The sequence below is a fragment of the Bombus vosnesenskii genome, unplaced genomic scaffold (assembly GCF_011952255.1).
Source record: "Bombus vosnesenskii isolate JDL3184/JDL3185 unplaced genomic scaffold, Bvos_JDL3184-5_v1.1 scf7180000013319, whole genome shotgun sequence".
Lineage (NCBI taxonomy): Eukaryota > Metazoa > Arthropoda > Insecta > Hymenoptera > Apidae > Bombus > Bombus vosnesenskii.
Genome location: NW_022882964.1, coordinates 1,435,846 through 1,457,431, shown reverse-complemented (window position 1 = coordinate 1,457,431; position 21,586 = coordinate 1,435,846). Strand labels below are relative to the sequence as shown.

The following is a 21,586-nucleotide window of genomic DNA, read 5'->3' as shown; positions in this document are numbered from 1 at the left end:
CACGCGCTCGCCGTCGCGGCCGCATAATTTCCCGAAACTTTTTACGAGACAGGACACGACGCCCGCCAGTAAGACGATACAAACTAATCTCGAGCACCGACAAACTTTCAGTAGAGACGCTTGAAATATGCCTGGCTGCGACCGCGCCAACGCATGTGCTAACTGCGAATACGGTTGCGTGCATTAACGCTTCCTCAACTGTACGTAAAGCCTCGTTCAGATCAATCGTGTTACTATCTTGCTTGAATCCAAGTCGCTCAAATTTATATAAGTAGATTAACTTCGAGTTAACGTTCGTACGAGTCAGGTTATGTATTTGAATCGAAGTCATCTTGAGTTCGAGTTCCCGTCATACGAGTTAAATTACTTGACCGAAGTCGTTTTGACCTCGAGTTTCTGTTCGCATAGACCAGGTTACTTGACTTGAAGTTGTTTTGCATGCGAGTACGTAATTTCACTTCGAGTAGGTATGCGCCAGTTCGCTGTACGATCATTCAATTGGCAACGAAATGCCTTTGAGCTTCGTGCACCGTGTAACCATCGATAATGATTCTGATTGCCAGCAAGTAGCTTTTGTTCCGAAGTTTCGACAAATTTTTACAGAACATCGATTGAGACTTATAATACACCAAATACAAGTTAAATTAAATTTCAACTTGAAAACAGTTTTAATTGTTCACGATCGACCAATAACCGATAAATAAGCAGTTCAACGATCAATTTCTTCTATCGAACGAATCGTAAATTTTTAAGTTTAATAATTGTTTAATAGTCATTAAACGATCAAACGGAGAATTTTACTCTAGACGACCGCCTAATCGACGTGCTTTCGAGATAATTATTATATTATTACATTTTTTTTAATATTAAATACCCGCATACTATTCGAGAGTGTGTGTGACGGATCATTCTCGATGTTTCTACAGGATGCCCATGCATAGATGCATATCAGGATCATCTCTGGTACTACATAATGCATCGCCGCGATTCCAGTTCCCTTCTACGTTTTCCTGTATCTATTCGGCGTATACGGCGCATCGACTAACGTGTTTCAAATGGAGCCTTTTGTGGCCACCGACTCGACCGAGATTGAATATAAACGCGGGAATAAGAAGCCGTTTTATCACGTTCTCCGTTCAGCTTTTACTCTAGTGAAATTGAGGGCTTAGAGACAGGGGCTTAGAAAATCGGGCAAATTCTTCGTCTCCTTCGTTCGCCACGAAAATGAAATGACACCGGGCATTGAGGATGGCCTCCGTCGCGCCACCTTACCACCGACCTATTCATTTAATTCTCATGGTAATCGCTATTCGTGCTTTCGAATTTTCCGCGTTACGCGCCGTCCTGCTTCCTCCTCTACGTCGCGTGTCGTTCAACCGCACCGTGTAACACCAGTACCACGGTAATTGAGTATTTTCGCTAACGGAAGTTCCGAGTTGGCTAATAGAATCGAAGATTTAACCATGTGCCCGTTTCCAACCCGATTACCTCATCCCCGCCTTAATCGTCTGCTCGATGCGGCGTGAATTTTGGAGCAGGAGGAAAATATTTAATTTTGGGGGAAGTTGGAACATCGTATTGGCCTTTGGAAATGAAGCACAGTCGAGTCTGTATCCGAACATCCTTTATCCCAATAACGTCTAAACATTCTGTTAGCCGAACAGAATGTCTGCCGGGAAGATCGTTCGTATGTTGCAAATACTGTTATTACACGGGTAATTGCATGTGCCAGAGCATAAGCAGCAAATGAAAATGACGAGGACGCACCTTCTTACGTTAAAGTTTTGCACGGTTTAGAGGTTAAAAAGCACGGAGCCCTTAAATATTTACTAAGACGAATTGACAGTTTCATTGACCTCGAATGTTGGGATTTTTTCATGGACGTTTGATCTTCTGAAATTTTAATGGGTTAGCAGATCGTTTCAGCGATACGTATCTACATACTGGATAGAGTGGGAAAGCTTTATGTGTAAATACAAAGTAATATTAAGTAAACTTTTTATTTTCATATCGAAGGTAGGTAGAGAATTTTCAATATTATTGACAAGTTAAGATTTCCTGACTTTGATGCTTTAATTCTTCGGGATCTTTAAAATATACTCTGCTTATTTTTTTTTCTAGATTTCTGTTTTTAATGTTTTTTAACTTTTTAGTAAAAAAAAAATAGTAGTTACATATTTTGACGTCAGTTCTCTGTTTTTCACAGATAGAATTAAAATACGATATATTTATCCGTAGGAGGAAATTTATTACTTGATGCAAGTTATTTTTTAATACGTATGGCATTTAAAGTGAATTATTTATCACACGTTTACTGTTACATATACCGCTACTTTTTTACAGCATGTACGCCTGAACAATATACAAACAAATTACACGAGTATACAACGTTACATTCGTTTATTACATACACATACGATCATGCGTAGAAAAAAGGATAAGAAATATTTCAAAAACCCTAAAGACAAATCAATCACATCCTCACCAGTCGACCCAATCGTCGAACATCGTATCCAATCATTTCGTTTCACCACCATAAACAAAACCCAATATCTTCTTTCTCTTTTTCGTACAATAACATTAACACCGATTAATCGATCGAACAGCGTATCACATGTGCAACACCGATATATACGAAAGACATGACCGGTTCAAACGTAGATCGCATTTGAAAATTTGAAATATCGAAACAGCATTCGGACAAAACCTATCGTTCGAGAGGGCGGAATTCGTGGGATAAGACGAAGGCACGTGGACGAGAAAAATATGAGCGTTCGGAAAAGGAGCAGAGAGTCGAAGACGAGCACGCACGCACGGTATCGTTAAAGTGCAACTGACGCATGATTCAACGTTCTGTCGTGGAAGAGGATCCGAAACGAAGAGCCCGCACCTGCAGGGCACTTTGAAGTAAGGTAGGTAATCCCTGCTCGCACGACGGCTACTAAGCCTCCATGATTTAGAAGCTCTTGGAGTATTTTAAGAGTCCCCTTTGCTCTGCCACCCCCGAAAACAGCCGCGTACAAATACTCGGACCCGCGACTGGAATGCAACACCGGGACCATCGTCGTTTTTGATTTCTTAATCCCTGTCGTCCCATGTATCGGGTAGTTGATCGAAAACAGTGAAACAGTGACTGGTTCAGCAGCGTAGAATGGACAAATACAAGGTGAGATACAAAGATGTAAAGAACGACGTTTCCAATTTTGAGAAAAGTGTTACGCAATCGGCTTACCGCATATTCGTCTTGCAGATTAATAATTAATATGCCGATGAATGGTGAATGAATAGCGGTATATCGTGAATATAAGAATATTAATTGTCGTAAATTGTAAATTAATATTGTTAATTGATAGTTAACGATAAGCGAATTCAGAAGTGTATATTGAAATGGAGCGTTGTTGAGAATAATGTAAAATATGTTTGACGATTAGTAATTGGATCTCGCTGTTAAGAAAAGTGTTAAAAATATTGTTCGCGCGCTACAAGTCACGATAATGATCGTTGATGTGATAGATATATCAAATACTACGATTAATAATTAAATTACCTATTATCGTCCAGCATTTATAATAGATGTCATACTAATCGAATTAATAATAAATTAATAATCGAAAATAAATTTTGGTATACGATATACAACAAAGAAATATAAAAGGTACAAGTGCAACTAAATATTTTGAAACACGTTTAAAAATCATGTATTACGAGATTACCAGAACTGTAAGGAATTAAAAAGAGTAGATATTAGGTATACCTATCATCTTTGTGAGTTTCAAAAAATGAATTATATTTTTTCTATTTACTTATTTAATCATATATAATGTAAAGGATATTCTGTGAAAGTTTCATTAAAAAATTCCGAAAATTGACAAAATTATAACTAAAATTGTCTAGTTGGTCAAACTTGTCTGACTGACCTATAGCGTCTGTGTCTACTACGAGAGAGAGAAAGAGAGAGAGAGAGAGAGAGAGTGAGTTATTATATAGAAACGATATCATATAGAAACTTCTAGGTAGCACATCGTTGTTGATTAATTGATTAAATTATTGTAACATGGAATGCGAAGCGATATAAATATATTAAACGTTTTACTTTGAAAATGAGAAAAATAATTCTACATTTATATACATTTCATCTTTAGTAAAGGAAACCGTTGGAAGCAAGCAACTCCAAATACAACTCTTGGAGAAGCAAAGGAAACGTGAGAAGAAATACAAAGATCTCCCAGTCGATCTTGGACAATAAGCCTGTTGAAAGAGATATAACGCGAAGTAACAAAATTCTACCCTAACTTTGTATCGTGTAACCAAGATCTTGAACACAGAAGTTGCTTTCTTTATATACGTCAGAGGGAAATTTGAATAATATCAGCGAAATTATAAAGTGACGACACGTTATAGATTAATCGATCGCAGATGAATGTAAAGTTTATAATATCAATGATTTCTTTCCTGTTATATTTTTTGTCCGCGTTATATAAAATATCTCGGCTGTTTTATTTAAAACACTCAAGTCGTTGTGGCAGGTTGTCTAATTAATTATGTATACAATTATTTTTATTATAAAGGCGTTATTCGTTTCATACGTAATATGTAAAATAGTTGTAGTATTTATGTCTACATAAATTTGCTTCAAATTAACAACATTGACCATTATATAGTATCAACAAACATTTATTACGTTTCCGTCTATAATTTAGCACCAGTCCTCCGTTTTAAATTATCATAAATCTGTACAAAATCGTCGACTTCAGGATTTCCTAGTACGTATTGGGAATTTGAAGTAGATCTGGACACCGCGAGTCAGACAAACGACTCGTAAATACAATAGATCCTTCTAAATCTTTACATTTCCAAGATGAAGATTTTACGATGAATGATTTTTTAACGTGTTCCAATAATATTTAATTGTATTTATATTTTTCTATCCATTCAGAAAATTAAATATAACGATCAATTACATTGGTATGGAAAAATTGGTCTTATATATTTCCTAAAATCGCTATTTAACTTATGTACGTCTCGGAATTGATTTAAACGATTCGATAGACTTTTTCGAAATTTACTTTGTGGACTCGAAAGAAATTGATGTTGATAAGATGAAACTATTACGACTCTTCTAAAAGAAGGAGAAGGTTTTATGGTTGTCTTAATTCAGGTCATGTTAATCGTGTATAACGTTTACATTGTTATAATTCATGAAAGAGGCCAGAACTACGAAGCAAATAGTATACGTAATAAGTAAACATTGCAAAAGTCTTTTAGAACGTTCTCTATGATAATTTACGTACGTGAGACACAGTGTATGTAAGTATAGTTATCGAAAGTAGGAAACACGCTTTTTCATCGTTTTGAAACGTCTGCGGATATTCTTAATTATACGTGGAATATTTTTTTTTTTGTATTCAAAACGGATCTAAAAGTATAAATTCGACTAAACATTGATAGAGCAGAACACATTTAGGAAAGATCTATTATATTCATTATCTATGTCGCCAAGGGTTTCCTTAATTATATTCATAAAAATATGAATTTACATAAACCTCCATAGTCCCCATATAACGCAGAATACTAAACAAACTAAAATTTGCCAGAGTTTTCCAACAAATGTAACGAGTAGGTAATCGAGCGCCTAAGCATTAAAACCAAAAAGGAAAAGAACAAACAACAAAAAAACCCAAAGTCCGATATCCAGAAAAACGAAAGATACTCGATCCCCGGGACAATTTGTCCAAATATCAAACTAAAAGTAGAGAATTAGACGGGAGTGCGATGTTGCGCAATTCGAGCTCCGAAGCACATTAAAGTCGGATCCTAATATTCGAGCGGAAAGATAGCCTGCACCTTTCGGATCTCCATTCCTCAAACAACATAATCCCCGGAGACTAAACTTCTTTCCGACGTTCCACGGGCAGCCACGTCAAACCAGCACACATCGTGAGACCGAGAAACGGACGGAAGACCGTGTAGAAGAAGAGAGGATGGTATGGGGGATCGGTAGCACGGAGAGAAACAGAAGAGGAAGAGAGTCTGGACATCCGGAGGCAATGGCCCTCTTCAGTAACCGTAGCTCGCTCTCGAGCTACCCTCCTGGGCTACCCACCACCTTTTCCGACCTACGAACCTACCCACCGCCTTCCCTTTTCGCTCGTTGAATCTAATTACACCCGCCAAGACCCACCCGCTCGAGAGGGAGACACGTAAAGCTGCTAAGAGGAACGGAAGAAGAGGTCGTACGGTCCCTGGAGCGGAGCAAGAGGGACAACGGGACTCGACAAAGGGGGGTTGGAGAGTCGAAGGTTCGAAGGAGAAAGAAGGAGAGACCCGGAGAGATACAGAGAGAGAGGAGAGCGTGGAAAAGCAGAGCGTTGCCAAGCGACGGGAGCCATCTTGGAGGGTTGCAGCCACTAATGGCCTAATGAATTTAATGGAGGCTTCCCGGCATAGAGTAGCAGGAGAACTGAGAACCGAGAATAAGAGGGACAGAGCAAGAAGGAAGCGTGTTCCGAGTGGAACCGTGAGGAAACTTTAGGCGAGACAGAGAGGATGAGAGCTAGACGTCGTCGTCGACATCGTTGTCGTTCTCCTCGTGCGTCTCTAATTCTCTTCTCTACAGAAGAGAAAGCTGGCCAAACGTTGCTGGTGACGAACGAGAAGCAATGGAAAGGTACAGCATGGAACGGGACGTTGGATGATGATAGAGAGAGAGAAAGAGAGAAAGAGAGAGAGAGAGGAGAACTGGCGACGTTAGAGTCGGGGTTTCCTGTTAACCGAACCCTACGCCTGGAAGACCGAGCCTGGTCTACCTTACGACTCTTGGATTTTCGCAATTAAGTAAAGGGCGAGTGGTTGTCGCCTTCGAGGGAGCGGACTTATACTTCTGTCCGCGAAATTGGTCCTCGAAATATACATAATTACATACTTTTATAAAATTCCATTTGACGTTTTCGACAATTACTTTTATTTAAGGTTCTCAAAGAATTCTTAGTAGACAGATGTTACGCGAGCGAGGTATCTTTGGTAAATAATATAGAGGGTGTTTGTTGAATGAACAAAAATTTATCGATCTACTCGCAGGATGATTATGAAATATCGTACACACTATCGTTCAAAAGTCAAGACGCTTGTTTATTTTTGATTATGTAATATAAGCGTTATAAGGTATCTTAATCAGAAAATTACAGATAAAATTGATTGGTAATCATTCCTTATATAATAAGATATTATGATGTAATTAAACCGATTCTTAAAGGCCAACTAGTATCGTAGATATTACGAAAATTCCTAACTTTGACATTTTTTACGTCTGTTGGTAATTTAATAATTTATTGACTGTCACGGTCTCAGCTTGGGAACCGTACCAAGAAATTTGTATAAACTTCAATAGCGTCGATAGCAGCCGTCGAATGAGAATTTTCTTTTTGTTTAACGTTTATAGAAACAGATTGTGAACGACTTACAGTACAATAATGGTAAAAGTACGTAACATCGTAACAACCTTCTATCGAAGCGTAAGTGTATTAATAAAAGTTTTACGCGACCCCGTGAACCTCGAAATCGGATAAATCCGGATCGAAAAACACGTGTGCTCGAAAATGACCCTTGAAAGGGTGGTTTACTCATTGATAACCAACGCATACGATATGAGATTATTACGAAGATACGAAAGTTAAAACGACAGTTGTACCACGCTTTGCCTGCGCGTAGATAATGTAATGAGAAACATGATGTTTCTATCTCTTTAATTGGTCCGCTCGTTTATTTACGTAGCACTTGTGCCATCTTTCGCGCAAGCACAGACAAATAGGACAATATTTGAACGAGGGGGATGAGCACGTTTTTCTTTTTTACGAATTACCTCTTTCAATTTAGATCATGCACATAGTACGTACATGCTTCTCTGAACAAATCATTCGCTTACAGTTACATTATAAGAAGAAAAATTAGAAATCGACACTTTAATCTCGATAAAAGACGTTCTTCTGACTTTAGAATCGAATTCCGAAACGATGAATTCTAAATAATTTCGTCGAAAAAAGAGTCGAGACTCGTATAACGTTTTAACAATAAACGCGCAGCAACTTTTGTGCTTTAATTCACTTTCTTTAACGTGTGTGTGTGTGTGTGTGTGTGTGTGTGTGTGTCTATTCGCTTCCAATGGCACGTAGTTTTGGTATCTGCGCGTGCGTGGATGAACTATGAGCGATCAATCCCGAATTTCAGAAACTCACTTCGTCGAAGATGTACACACTTTACAGCAACAGCTACTCGCCACATAAAGACGAAACTCGCAGCCCATTTTTAAGCAGATCGAATAACGAACGAGTACATGGTAGTTCTGCGTGTACTTTGAAACTGTTAGGTACACGCGATATTACGTTTATTACATTCATAATAGGCACTGACGTGGTATCGTAAGAAAAATAAGGAAGAAGTTTCTAAGGCTTATACTAGTGGAGTTACAAGGTAATCTGACTATATACACAATGTACATATACATAGCATATATATATGTATGTAGACTTATTCGAGATTTTATAAAAGTAAATTAACAAATGACGATATTTATTATATTCATAAAGCAATAGTAGACTGGATGAAAAAGAGAACGTTGCGGAATGTCGCGAGAGATAGAGTTTGCTACTTAAAAGCTCTTTACAAAGATTCGCAGATGCTTAGCGCTGAAGGAACTATAAACAAGAAGCAGGATGAAAATCAAGCGTTCGGAAAATGCGAAGACGCAATGTCCAAGAAACTTTAATCGCGTCGATTTGGCCCAGAAACGCGAACAGAGAGTCGTAGTACATAAAGACCGAAGTTCTGCCTCTTATCAGCGAAGACAAGAAAACCAAAGAACCGTCTAGCCAAAATCCACATCGCTCTGGAAATGGACCGGTGAACGTGAAAGCAGTAAATCCTTCTCGATGGAACGCTTCTAATTACGAGTACGTTGTATCCACGTGTCGAGGTAATTTATAAAATTTGTCCGCGTACCTGGTTCGATTGCGTTCAGCAGGTAGATCAAACGAATGGAAGAACGCCTTTTCACGTGTAACGCGGTCTAATTTTGAACAAGGAACGAAAAGAAAATTTCATCCAAGAATATTCTTCTCGAGTCGAATAAAATGCATGTGCGTATGAAGACCTTTGTGCGACCGTGTGTGTATATTTGAGAACGGAAGCCAAATGAAAAATCAAGCGATCTGACTCTAACTGTTCCTCGTAAAATTACAAGTATCGATCAATTTAAAATGGTCAGCTTGCAATCCTGCGACATAAAGTTACAAATACTCGTATCGCGTATCAAGAAAACGTTCGTTTTATCTTTCGCAGCGAGGAATTGGCGGCAAATTGGCTCTCGATAAACCAAATCAACGATCTAAAGTGTAAAAATCCTAATTACAACTATTCCAGGCAAAATTGTAAGTAGGTCGCGCGATTCGTCGCCAATCGGCCACCGATTTCTCCGGCACAGTTCGCCGGTTGATCCAGTGTCGTGGGAGGCGAGGAAGCCGGAAGAAGTACGTAAAGAATGACAAGTCCCGTCTCTTTCCCGACAGGGCAGAGAGAGCCACGGGTAAAGATGGGTCGAAAGAGGGAGGCATTGCATCCGGAAAATAAAGGAAAGTAGCGGCGGTAATCCAGAGCGCAGGCCAGGGTCTTACCGAGGCTTCTACGGATGTTTATTGAGTCGGTACGCGCACGCGCTACATGCAACACTATCATCTCATCTCATCCGGTCTCGTCTCATCGCCCGTGTACCTCGGCCCAACTCTTTCCTCTTCTCCGTTCTCGCGTCTCGCTTCCTTTCCTCGCTGATTTTTTTCCACCTATCCCTGTCCATTCCCTCTCTTCGCTATATTCCCTCTCCTTCTTCTTCTATACAGTTTCATCTGGTTTTCCCTCCTTTTCCGCCAGTACGCTTTTTCATACCAACCCTGTCTCTTCGTGCGCTCTTTGGATCTTGTTTTTCCTCCCCTCGCCCCCTCGTTCCTCCGTATTCTCTCTATTTTCTCCAGCTTTGTCTTTTTGTTTCCACCCATTTCCACACCCACGTGTGTTCGTTTGTTCGCCAGCCCTGGCTTCGTCTCTCTACACCTTATCCCCAGTCTTCACGACGTCCATTCAATCCTATCTCATCTGACGGAGGTTAGCCGGCACCTAGCGCAGCCCTCCCATTCTCCTCTCTTCGACCGGCAAGGTTCATTCATTTCTGGCAGCGGCCAAAGGAAATCGAGACCGTCCTAGAAGTCGATTACGAGTGTCGTTTCTACATGACGCCCTCCTCTTGCCCCTTTCTATTCTCCGCCGAGCTTTTTCTAGCGATACACCCTCTGGCAACCGACACGATTCCTCTAAATAACACGTAGCAGGATATTAGAGGAGAATCGAAGGCTGACTGGATCTTCGAATCGTTGTAGATATCGCTCCAAGGAACTCGAAATATCGAAACTATATCTACGAGACTGGATATTTTATCGAAGGATGCCTGGAACGCTGATAAATTAAAATTGAAAGATCATCGAGAATGGAGATTACGTCTCCCTGGTGGGCCAGTCGAAGAATATAAGTGAAGAGGCACTCGTGATATTTCAAATGTTACGTCATATCGTTCTTACAGAGTGAGTATCGTACTCGATTTAGAAACGTTCTTCTTCTTTCGGGAATTGTCACTCGTATTTGTTATTTTCGTTGCAAATGTTGTTTGTCTTTCAACGGTATTCGTAACAGTCGAGACATTTTACAAAAATTAATCGAATTAAGCATAGACTGCAAGCAAAGAACGGCATTGTACTTATCCTGTTTCGTGCAAAATTTGATTCGTACTCTTTTGTTCGCCGTATAACGCTGTATCGTATACACGTGTCATGTAACGTAAAACAATTAACGAGTTAGATTTTTAAACAACTTACGAACGATATAATTCGATACTTCCATGTACATGTATTAAATTGAACATTAAGCGTTCTATTCATTCGTATTAAAACCAGAATTAGTCCGAAATATTAGTCTTACGTTATTTAATTCTACATTTCTAAATCGTCCAAAATTTCAGCGCGAAGCTCTTCGAGATAAGTTTCACGATCGAAAATTAAGTTTACGCGAATACAGATAATATGACGATATTACGATACCGCTAGCAGCAACGATGAAATAACGCATTCGCAACAATGGTTACAATAACGATTCGCAACTGTCATTAAAATCTGTGAAAGCAGCCAGTGAAGTACCCAGTAAGGGTAAGCGAATGAGTAAATAAAACCGGTTTTACGGTTAAGAGATTAGTCGTCGGATTTTGGCACGATCACTGTGATTACGCGTCTTATAATATTTTAGTACAGGCGATTAAAGGATTGGCTTCACGACTGATTCGAGATTTTCTTCTCGCTGTTCCTTCGATATCTTCTACAGAGAAAACAATTTTTCTTTCCATTGCACGATCGGTATAATTTTTCCAAATTTTATTTCAATAACGCGTATAATAATTTTATAAATATTTATAAATACACTGCTTCATACAGAAGTATTGTATTATTCGAATTGAAAGTTACTTCTTTCGCAGGAAAATATGGAAACTGAAGAATTATTATCTAATTAAAGTTATCTAAAGTTATCTCGATCGATTAAATATTATCGAGTGACAAAAGCAAAATTAAAATACCGATAACGAGGTGCCAAAGAATGAAATATCTTCCATTCTTAACATTCGGCTGACAATCAAATATTCGACTGATACCAGTTTCTTATGATTAAAAATCATAAGCGATATTCGTTTCTTTTTCTTTTTTCTTCTTCTTTTTTTTTTTTTATTTCAGATTCGTTTTAATTGCTGGTAACTTAATGTTGCTGATACTATTCCTGTAGACAAAACGACCTTTATTTTACGCATCGCTTAATGAATTCTGTCGATTCCCATATTCCCTTACTCTCCTCTTTACTTTATTTGCTCCTTATGTTTTTCAGTATATTTGGCCTGATTTCTTCGTATATGGGACACTCGCATAGTACATAGGCAGTCCCTGTTTTCTATTTCCCGTGTATCGTACATCCGACACGGCAGCTTTTCCGCCCTCTATTTTGTGCCTTATCCCAACTTCCGTCGTTACTGTCCATCCTCGTTCTCCTGGCAATCTTAGCTTCGCCATTGTCCGTTTCACTGATAAAGGAGCGTCCATCTTCAGGTGGCCAGCCTTTTCTAATGTTTTGATCTATTTAATATTTCTACATGTTTCGCCATAGGTAGATTTCGATCTCCTATTTCCGTCTTCTCCGATCAGATTCTACTGTACGAAGGCGAATATCGAAATCTAACTTGCCTTCTTCGAAAGAAGTCCTAGGACACGTTTATCGTAAAACATCGCTTGGTAATTTACAAGGAGTGAGTTTCGCCTTCTTAAATCATAGCAACAGGGCCATGGGTTCGCCTCGTTAAGGAATAAGAGTTCAGGTGAAAGTGTTTGAACGTAAGAAGAGGTTCGCGTGATGATGAGTGGCGCAGGAAGAGCAGAAGCGCGGAAGAATAGGTAGCCAAGAATGCGAAGTAGGGTGATTTTGTCGGGCCCTCTAAGCGGTGGGATTAAGTGCTACGTAAATTCTTCCGGCGCGGCGCCAGCCTGTTCTTCCTCTCTGTTCCTGCGGATAAAGAATCGCCGCTTGGTTAAACACAGGCCAAGGAAAAGTGAAAGTTTTTCGAAAGGTCGAAAGAGGTTGAGTTATATTCGAATATCAATTCTAACGATACACGTAATTTAGAAGCAACAGTACGATAATAACGTAGTTTATACGTCGATTTTGTAAGTGCAATGATATATAGAGGTGAATAGATTGGAAGTGTAATAAATAGAATGTTATATTTTATTAGGAGTAAGGAAAAATTGTAAATAACGTGTATAATGAAATTAATGGATTAAAGCGTAAACTTTAGTTATAAAAATGTAACGTTTGTTAGTTCACGCATTAGCGTGATTTACGGAATATGTTTATCAATTTTATCGAGCAGTCAAGTTATCTAAGCGAATGAATAATAATTTGAGTAATAAATTTTAAATTAGCCAATAACGAATTTGATAACTCTCGATGTTTGAGAAATTCTATTTATTTTATTTTTAAATATTTGCTAAAGCATTATATAGGTACATATATGTAATATGAAAGGTACATCCTTAAATAATTTGTAGATTTACAATTTACGAAAAACTTAAACGAGTTAAATTGCTAAAATTAATATTATTTTAATATGCTGGTATGTTTTTCTTTTTACTACAAAATTTGTTTCAAACGTTGTAAATTCCTGAAATGTAATATAACGTCATCTGTCGGTACACATTATATTTATGAAAATAATTTCCTCGCTTCTTTGTACATACATACATAGAATATAATTATAGTCTTTAATTATATTTCGAAATTCTATTATGTGTGCGAAGACAATTGTTCATAAATTACGAATAACAATAAATTGATATAATGTAGAATAATAAATATTGGGTATACCAATTATTATCTGCAGATATGTTCATATGTACGTAAACTACATTATCGATGTAAGTTAAATTAATATAAAATCATAAAATTTTAATTTGCTGTACGTATGTGTTCAAAATTTAATATTTCCGTTGCAAAATTTCCCAAATGGTATTTAAGAGGATATCCAATGACTTCGTAAATTGAATTTATACTTTGAGCCACCAAAAGAAAATAATTTCTTATGCTGTTTAAAGATATTAATGCGAATTGTAAGTTTTCACAAATATAACAATTATATTTGAAAAAAATAACTATATATAATTTTATTTTTCTTTTTAATTATCATGAACGTTGTTACTACTAGCCAGGAGAAAAAGTAGTATAAATATTATATATTTGCATTATACTATTGCTATTTCTTATGACGAAATTTTAAACCAGTAATGTATGCTGGAAATTTTACTGACAATTAAATTTTTGTGAATATAAATTATTGTGTTACTATATATAGTTTTTACTTTACATTGCAAATATGAAAATTATTATAAGCAAAAATATTAAATAATAATACCTATAGAAGTGTAAAAAATTTGGAGAATACTTGTTTCAAGGTAATAATTATAGAGAATGTGTCTAATTATTGCAATTTTACTTTAAACTATTTAAATATGAAGATTTTCATCCATCGTTAAAAATAATTTCAAATAGCACCGGATATTCCCGCCAATCTGAATAGACCATTGATATGGTCTAGTATGTATATATATTATGTCTCAACTATTGAAATTTACTCCGTCGATAATGTAAAAATTGATATACAGATTAATAGAAACAGAATAAAAAACATTTGTAATATATGAAATATAAATACATATTTGCCTATTCCAAGGATTTATAAAAAAATTTGTTATCTGTTCTATTACATTGTTTATTAATACCAAACATATTAACTAATTAAAACTTATCTGTAAATATTTCTTATCATATTTAAAACTGCAATGTATATAATTGCTAATAATTTACATAAATATTATTGTTTATCGACGATAATTGTAACATAATTTTATACATTACAAAATAGATTTCTATAAATTATATATTCGATCGTTGGTTTTTTAAATGTCCCCTATTTTTTCTTTTCTTTATGTACTACAAAATAGAAATCATTATAAAAATAATAAAAAAATACGTAGTTTTTATATGAGGTGACCATCGTTCGCTTACACTACCAATGGTTATACATCAGGTGCGGAAGAAATTTGTGTAAGCGGATGGATTAATACGTTGATACGTTCACACTTATCGTCATGGCTCCGTTCGTATGGAGTTTTAGAGGGAACATCAACCGGTTTTTAATCGATGTTCAGATATTACAATATCTTATCATACTGGTCGGACTATTTAATTTGTCTCTGTGTCTGTACGAAGATCAAGTTGGAAAATTTGACTGGTAAATTATTTGGAATCCTTGAACAAACGTTGCTTACAATGCTGAATCTCTTAAATAATGCAGTAGCATGTTACCATGATTTGACAGCGTATCAGTTGTGTCGAATCATTCTCAATGAACCATTTGCCGTTGTGCTTGCAGGAAACAGAATTATGTCGGCAAAATTAAATTCGCCAGTTTTGATACTGTCTCGACCGCAAAAAAGATTATTGTTGCTACTGAAGAAAATGTTATTGCTGCGCTAAATCTAAAGTCAGGTGGGCTATAAACATTGACGTAAAGCCGTTTCGATTAGATATGCGAAACTTTTTCATTTGTTTAATTTTACATATACGTGTGAATATAAATTTATCATATTTAATTGAAATCTTTGAAATTAGCCGAAAAGATCAAAAAGTATGTAGCATTTGTCTTTGTGCTATTTTTACAATTTATCATTTTAAATTTAGTATTTTATTACAATTTTATTAAACATTCCTTTGCAATGTGATTATATGATATCATACGTACATGTAAACTATAAAAGTATAAATTATAAGAAAGATAGGGAGACATAATCTTTTGATTTAGGACAAATACTATGGAGACGTGTATTAGAAAAAGGATATGCAGGTCGGATTCGAGCATTGGGTGGAATTGCAGATGGAGATCTTGTTTCTGTAAGTGGAGGTGTACCGGCTATTGTTCGTGCATGGGATTTGGCTACTGGACATATACTTCATGAATGGCCAATTGCTGAACAAAATCACGATAGGTTTGTTAATATTATATATTTTAATTAAACATACTTCTATTTGATATTCTATAGATAATTATAGATAATTAATCGTTTTCAAAGATAGTTTGAACGTTGAAAGAAAATTTTTATATTATTTAATATTAATGTTATAGATTTATTAACAAGATTTGTTTTCATGAAACAGTTATAATATACAAAATAAAATGTAATTATCATTATTGGTTTTCAGACGTTTCTCACCATTTATATCCTTTTCTACACTGGGATTGTACAGTGCTAACAGGTTTCTTTATCCGTATTTAATGCACATTCAATAATATCTTTTTACATACTACATGATTATATCTCACAGTAATATGTTATTACACTTGATGTTACCTTTACGTTATTACGTACTTACCAGGTAGTTCCAGTGTAAAGAAATCTGTAAAGGATTTTGTAAAACGTAATACAATAGAACAAGACAATGAAAGATTTTTTACTCTGAAACAAGATGAATTCGTTAAGCAACTAATATAAACTGCTTCAGATCTTTTTAAGTTTCATATATTAAAATATATCTTGTTTTGTATTCAAAAATATTTCATTTCCTAATTATGGTCAATTTCTATAAAATAATTTCTTTCTAAACATGAAAGTATACGATAATTTTATAAATGTTATATTTCAGCAGCACATAATATTTTACGTTACGTATACTGGTGTTACTAATAAAATCATTTTTTCATACAGAATTAAAGATGTGAAATGGCATATAAAAGATGGAACGTTACACCATATTTTACCAATTTATAATAGTGGCGTAGAAGTAACATCCTATGACAGTAAAACAGGAGATAAATTGAAAACAAGAAGGGTCTCAGCACCATTTATAACTCAAGAAACAGAGTAAGAAATTACTTTATAAAGTAGAAATATGTTATGTTAGTAAAAAGCTCGGTATATTTAAAATTCCTACGTAATAAAATTTTTATAACTTTTTGTCTTTTAGATGTGTTTTAGCAGCTCCATATTTAGCTTGCTTGAAAGGAGACAGTTCATTAGCTATATTGCTTTTGGTACATTTATTTGATACACATTCTCAACCGCAATCAGTTACAATAAATACCATATTTGGTGCTGGTGCACAAGGTCCATATCATTTAGAATCAGTGTTAGGTGAAGAACCTGTTGTATCAATTAGCGCAGATAATAACCAACGGAAACGTATTCTTCTTGTTGGAGAGGTACCTGTTCCTATCCAAAGGGATATAGCAGAAGATTCTATGCTCTATATTGTTTCAGTTGATAATGAAAAAGTGCTTTTAGAAACAACTTATAAAAATGGAGTAAGTATTTTAAAATTTAACTGTATTAAAAAAGATTTTTTGAATATTAATTAACAAAAATACTGAGAACTTCTATTGATATAATTCTAGGTAACAGAAATTGTTGCTTCAGAACTTTTAACATCAAAACCTATGCCAAATTTATCTATCGTTGTAACGCATAATTCACTACTCTCACCAACAATTATGGCTTCTGTTTGTCCTCGACAAACAAAAGGTGTAACTTGCCGTCATTTATTAGCTTCAGAAGATCACAGTGTTGCGCTGCTACAGCATAATAAATTAGTGTGGGCTAGGGAAGAAGCACTTGCTAGTATTGTAGCAGTGGAGATTATAGAACTACCTATGTCAGATAGAGATCAAGAAATAGAAACAGAATTCGATCAGAAAGAGAGTAAGTATAAACTATAATATATGCTTATCATATTTTTTAAGGCACAGCAAACGTTATGATAAAATAAATTAAATATTTTTGTATAAGATCATTAAACGAGATATTAAAAAATAATATTATAAAAATTGATAATTATAATATTAAAGATTCACATTGAGATTTGTAATAAGTGTCTATCTGTTATAAGTAATTTAATTGCAACATTTCTTATATTTGATATAAATATTTTGATATTTGTCAGAAGTAAATCATTTTTTAATGCAAGTAAGTAGTACTTGTATAAAAGTAATATTCTGATTAAAAACTATTTGTATTATTGTCTTCGTTTCTATATTATTACTTAGAAAGTATTAAACAGCTTAATGTTACAGTTTAATTGTAACACACACAACAATAAATAAATCACATTATATATTCTCAACTTATATCTTAATAAGAAAAGTATTAGTTATGTTGTATTAATTACATTTCTTTTGTGAATGGCTGCTGGCAGGTATTGATGTAGACAGTTCATGTAAGTAGTGGAGCAGCAAAGGCTGGTTTGAAAATTACTTTATTCCTGCTGTTTATTAGTCTTATAGGCACGTTAATTTTCTTTAGAAGCTCAAGAAAATATAAACGAATTAAATGCAGACTAGTAAATATTTTTATCTTTGCTATTTAAGAAAGTTCCTACAATGTTATTATTTGCATGACAATATAAAGTATATTAATATAAACTTTTTTAATACAACAGTATGTTTAAATTTGCCTTACAAATAGAATATTGAAGCACTATGCATGAATGATAAAAAAAGATAATAATTATTATTATACTTGTAAATTTGATTGTGCTTTACTGTAACTTTTTATTAACATATATTATTAATATTGTAGTTGTTTGTTAGGTTTGCAGTTAAAAAGTTTGTTGTTCCTTTGTTTTTTATGATAAATATGTTATAAAAAAATAATTTACAATATTAATATTACACATTTGACATATTTTATAATTTTGTGTTATATCTAGGGGATGTATTGAGCATGATGTTTAGAAGAGTCAGTTCTCAACTTAAACAAGCAAGAACATTCTTCCAATCCATATTAAGTCTCACACCTCAACAATCCAATCAACGTACTGATTTAGTACGAGATAAATTTGGTTTACATAAAATGATTGTCCTCGTTACATCAACAGGAAAAGTATGAAAATAAATATACTTACATTGATTAATTAACATATATTATATACATTTAGTTCAAACCATACATTTAATGTTAATCCTTGATTTTATATATTTATAGTTATATGGTATTGAAACTAGAAAAGGTGAAATTATTTGGCAACTTAGGGTACGAGGTATTCGAGGTTTCAATAAAAGATCTGATGCAATAATTTTATACGTACAACGTGGTAGCAGACATTTTCCATATCCGCCACAATGTGCGTTATTGGCAGAGGATAAAGTATGTATTGTATGCATTAAAACATTAATTCAATATAAATAGATCTCTTATTTGATTTTAAATATTTTAGCAAACGGGAGAAGGAATTGTATATACTTTTAATCCGATTACTGGTCAACCATTGGATGGTTTAATAAAATTAGGATATAGAATAAAGCAATCTATGTTACTTCATGTAACGACGGATGATTTTCTGCGAGGCATACTTATTTTTGACACACGAGATAAAGCTCATGTATATCCTGAAGGTGCAACTGCAATTGCTGCATCACTCGCTAAAAATACATATATATTTACTGCTGATCAAACAACTGGAATATTGTCTGGATATTCTTTATCATATAGTACAGCTCAAGTATGTATAAGCTTATTTAGCAAACTTTCTAAATATTCATCTTAATTTCATCCTTTAGGAACTCATTTCTCATAAAGTATGGGAATTACTGCTGTCACCAAAAAACCAAAGAATAACACACGTCGTATCGAAAAATCCAATTGAACGTGTTCATTCCCAGGGTAGGGTTCTAAGTGATAGATCAGTTCTATATAAGTATATTAATCCTAACTTAGTCGCAATTGTAACTGAGGGTGTTGGACGCACTCATAAAGGTACGTTTATTATGCTGCTGTATAAGAATATTGTAATTATTGAAGTTCCATATCATATATATAACTAATTTAAAAATAATTCACGACTTACAGATACGCTTAATTTATATTTATTGGACGTGGTGTCTGGAGCAATGATATTTTCTATTATGCACAAGAGAGTTCGTGGTCCAGTCCATGTTGTGCATTCAGAAAATTGGATAGTGTACAGTTATTTTAACGAAAAGAGTCGTAGAACAGAAATTGCTAGTTTAGAATTATATGAAGGAAAAATACAGAGTAATACCACAGGTATTGTTCACGCCATTTTTTATTATAATTATGTTGATTCATATCCTTGTTCTTGTTTATATTAAATATTATAAATTCAATATCTTATTCTAGTGTTTTCATCGTTAGCTACAACTAAGTTGCCAATTGTAGAAAGACAAGCTTTTATTTTCCCAGCAGCAATAGAATCTATGCGGGAAACTATTACAGAGAAAGGTATCACGAGTAAACACATCATAGGTATGTATATGAATTGTATGACTAATACTATATAATTAGTACTATAGTACTGTACTAATAATTTATAAATAGGAAAACATAATTGTTTATAAATTACTTTTTATACGTATTAGTGGCCCTAGCTAATGGCGGAGTATTGGAATTACCGTGGATGATGGTAGATCCACGGCGGCCTATTAATCCCGAAATACGCGAAGAAGGTGTCATACCATATATGCCAGAAATACCTATTCATATGGATGCAATAATTAATTATAACCAAAGCGTCTTTAGGGTTTCCGGCATTCATACTAGTCCTAGTGGCCTTGAAAGTACTTGCTTAGTTTTTGTACATGGTCTTGGTAAGTACTTTGAGATACAACTTTGTTTTACCGTAACTTTATCAATCACTGAGGGACTAATACATTTAACCCATTAGTAATGTATTACAATTAGAAAATTACAAGTAATTATGTATGTAATACGATGTTCGCAGACTTGTTCTACACACGTGTGGCACCGTCTAAAACATTTGACGTTTTGAAAGAAGATTTTGATTATTATCTTATTGTGATAGTATTGGCAGCGCTTTTAATTTCGTCGTACATCACAAAGAAACTAGCATCCCAGAAAGCGCAAAAGCAAGCATGGAAATGATGTTTGATTTTTCTAGAGAATCAATACATTACATTCTTAAATATTTGTTCACTAAAAGCAAGACGTTTTGCTAATAATAATTTGTAAAAAAAATACTGTTTTATAAAAAAACAATGTTACTGCAAAGTGAATGTTAACAATTTATTATCTTACCTAAGTATCAGAATATATACATATATATATACATACATATATATATATATATATGTATTATTTATCCTTTTATTAGTACAGGACGCACACAATAGATAACATATTTCCGAATATTTTAAAGTGTGCTAATCATCGTATGACAACAGTGGACCAGGATCACTAATTATTAGATTATTAAAGTAACTGACAACATGCTCAAAATATAGTTATTTTTCGTTAAGAAAATACAAAATATAGAGTTACACATTTCTTTAATATACGTACATCTATATTATGTAAATTAATTTTAATAGAAAATTAAGATAAAAATACCAAGAATATTTTAAATTATTAATTTATTTTGTCATATTTAATATTCCAATACTGGAAAAACTAACATTTTCGAATACATATTTAGAAATAATATTTGCAAGACATATTATGTCAATTTAAATTTGCATATTAAATTAAACAGTTTCCCTATCACCCGAAAATTACAAATTCGTCAAGTTTAAAACTCATGATATATGTATATATGTTATTCTAAGGACTATATTTTATAGTTCTTTCTTGCAAGAATCGAAATATTATCATGTAAGCATGTAATGAGAAATGTATATAAATGTGCATATACATAAATGTGTACTTACACAATCTTGTATACACAATAATTATACAAACATCTTTACGATATTGTCTGGTTTACTTCCCTTTTCCTTCCTCTTTGTTTGTGACTACAACATGGAAAAGAATTTCGATGCATTTTCTTAATTAACATTACGATAACGTAATGTTTCCTTAAACGTTATGATAACGATAACAAACGGAGGAAAAGAATGGTAGAAGAAAACATTAAATATATTTGCTATACTGAAACA

The 21,586-nt window shown here is 34.4% G+C and overlaps 1 protein-coding gene across 2 annotated transcripts; it reads left to right on the top strand.

Annotated features, from left to right (window-relative positions):
• The first annotated feature begins 14,707 nt into the window (after positions 1-14,707).
• Positions 14,708-20,949, top strand: LOC117235762 (ER membrane protein complex subunit 1). Of its 2 annotated transcripts, XM_033498084.1 has the most exons (15): positions 14,708-14,917; positions 15,059-15,174; positions 15,488-15,671; positions 16,389-16,544; positions 16,648-16,984; positions 17,075-17,378; positions 17,872-17,892; positions 18,385-18,557; positions 18,660-18,821; positions 18,892-19,176; positions 19,235-19,430; positions 19,524-19,721; positions 19,815-19,940; positions 20,054-20,281; positions 20,416-20,949. In XM_033498084.1, the coding sequence occupies exons 1-15, from the start codon at positions 14,775-14,777 to the stop codon at positions 20,574-20,576; spliced, it is 2,790 nt and encodes a 929-aa protein (XP_033353975.1). In that variant the 5' UTR covers positions 14,708-14,774; the 3' UTR covers positions 20,577-20,949. The 2 variants fall into 2 exon arrangements, with proteins under 2 accessions (XP_033353975.1, XP_033353976.1); XM_033498085.1 differs by lacking the exon at positions 17,872-17,892 and having other exon boundaries at positions 20,416-20,696.
• Positions 20,950-21,586: the final 637 nt, after the last annotated feature.

What these genes read in the sequence shown, in the direction of transcription:
- LOC117235762 (XM_033498084.1), top strand. Translation starts at nt 14,775, where the DNA reads ATGGCTCCGTTCGTATGGAGTTTTAGAGGGAACATCAACCGGTTTTTA. An exon ending in TATTGATGTAGACAGTTCAT is followed by an intron (nt 17,893 to 18,384) that starts GTAAGTAGTGGA and finishes TGTTATATCTAG; the next exon opens with GGGATGTATTGAGCATGATG. An exon ending in TCGTTACATCAACAGGAAAA is followed by an intron (nt 18,558 to 18,659) that starts GTATGAAAATAA and finishes ATATATTTATAG; the next exon opens with TTATATGGTATTGAAACTAG.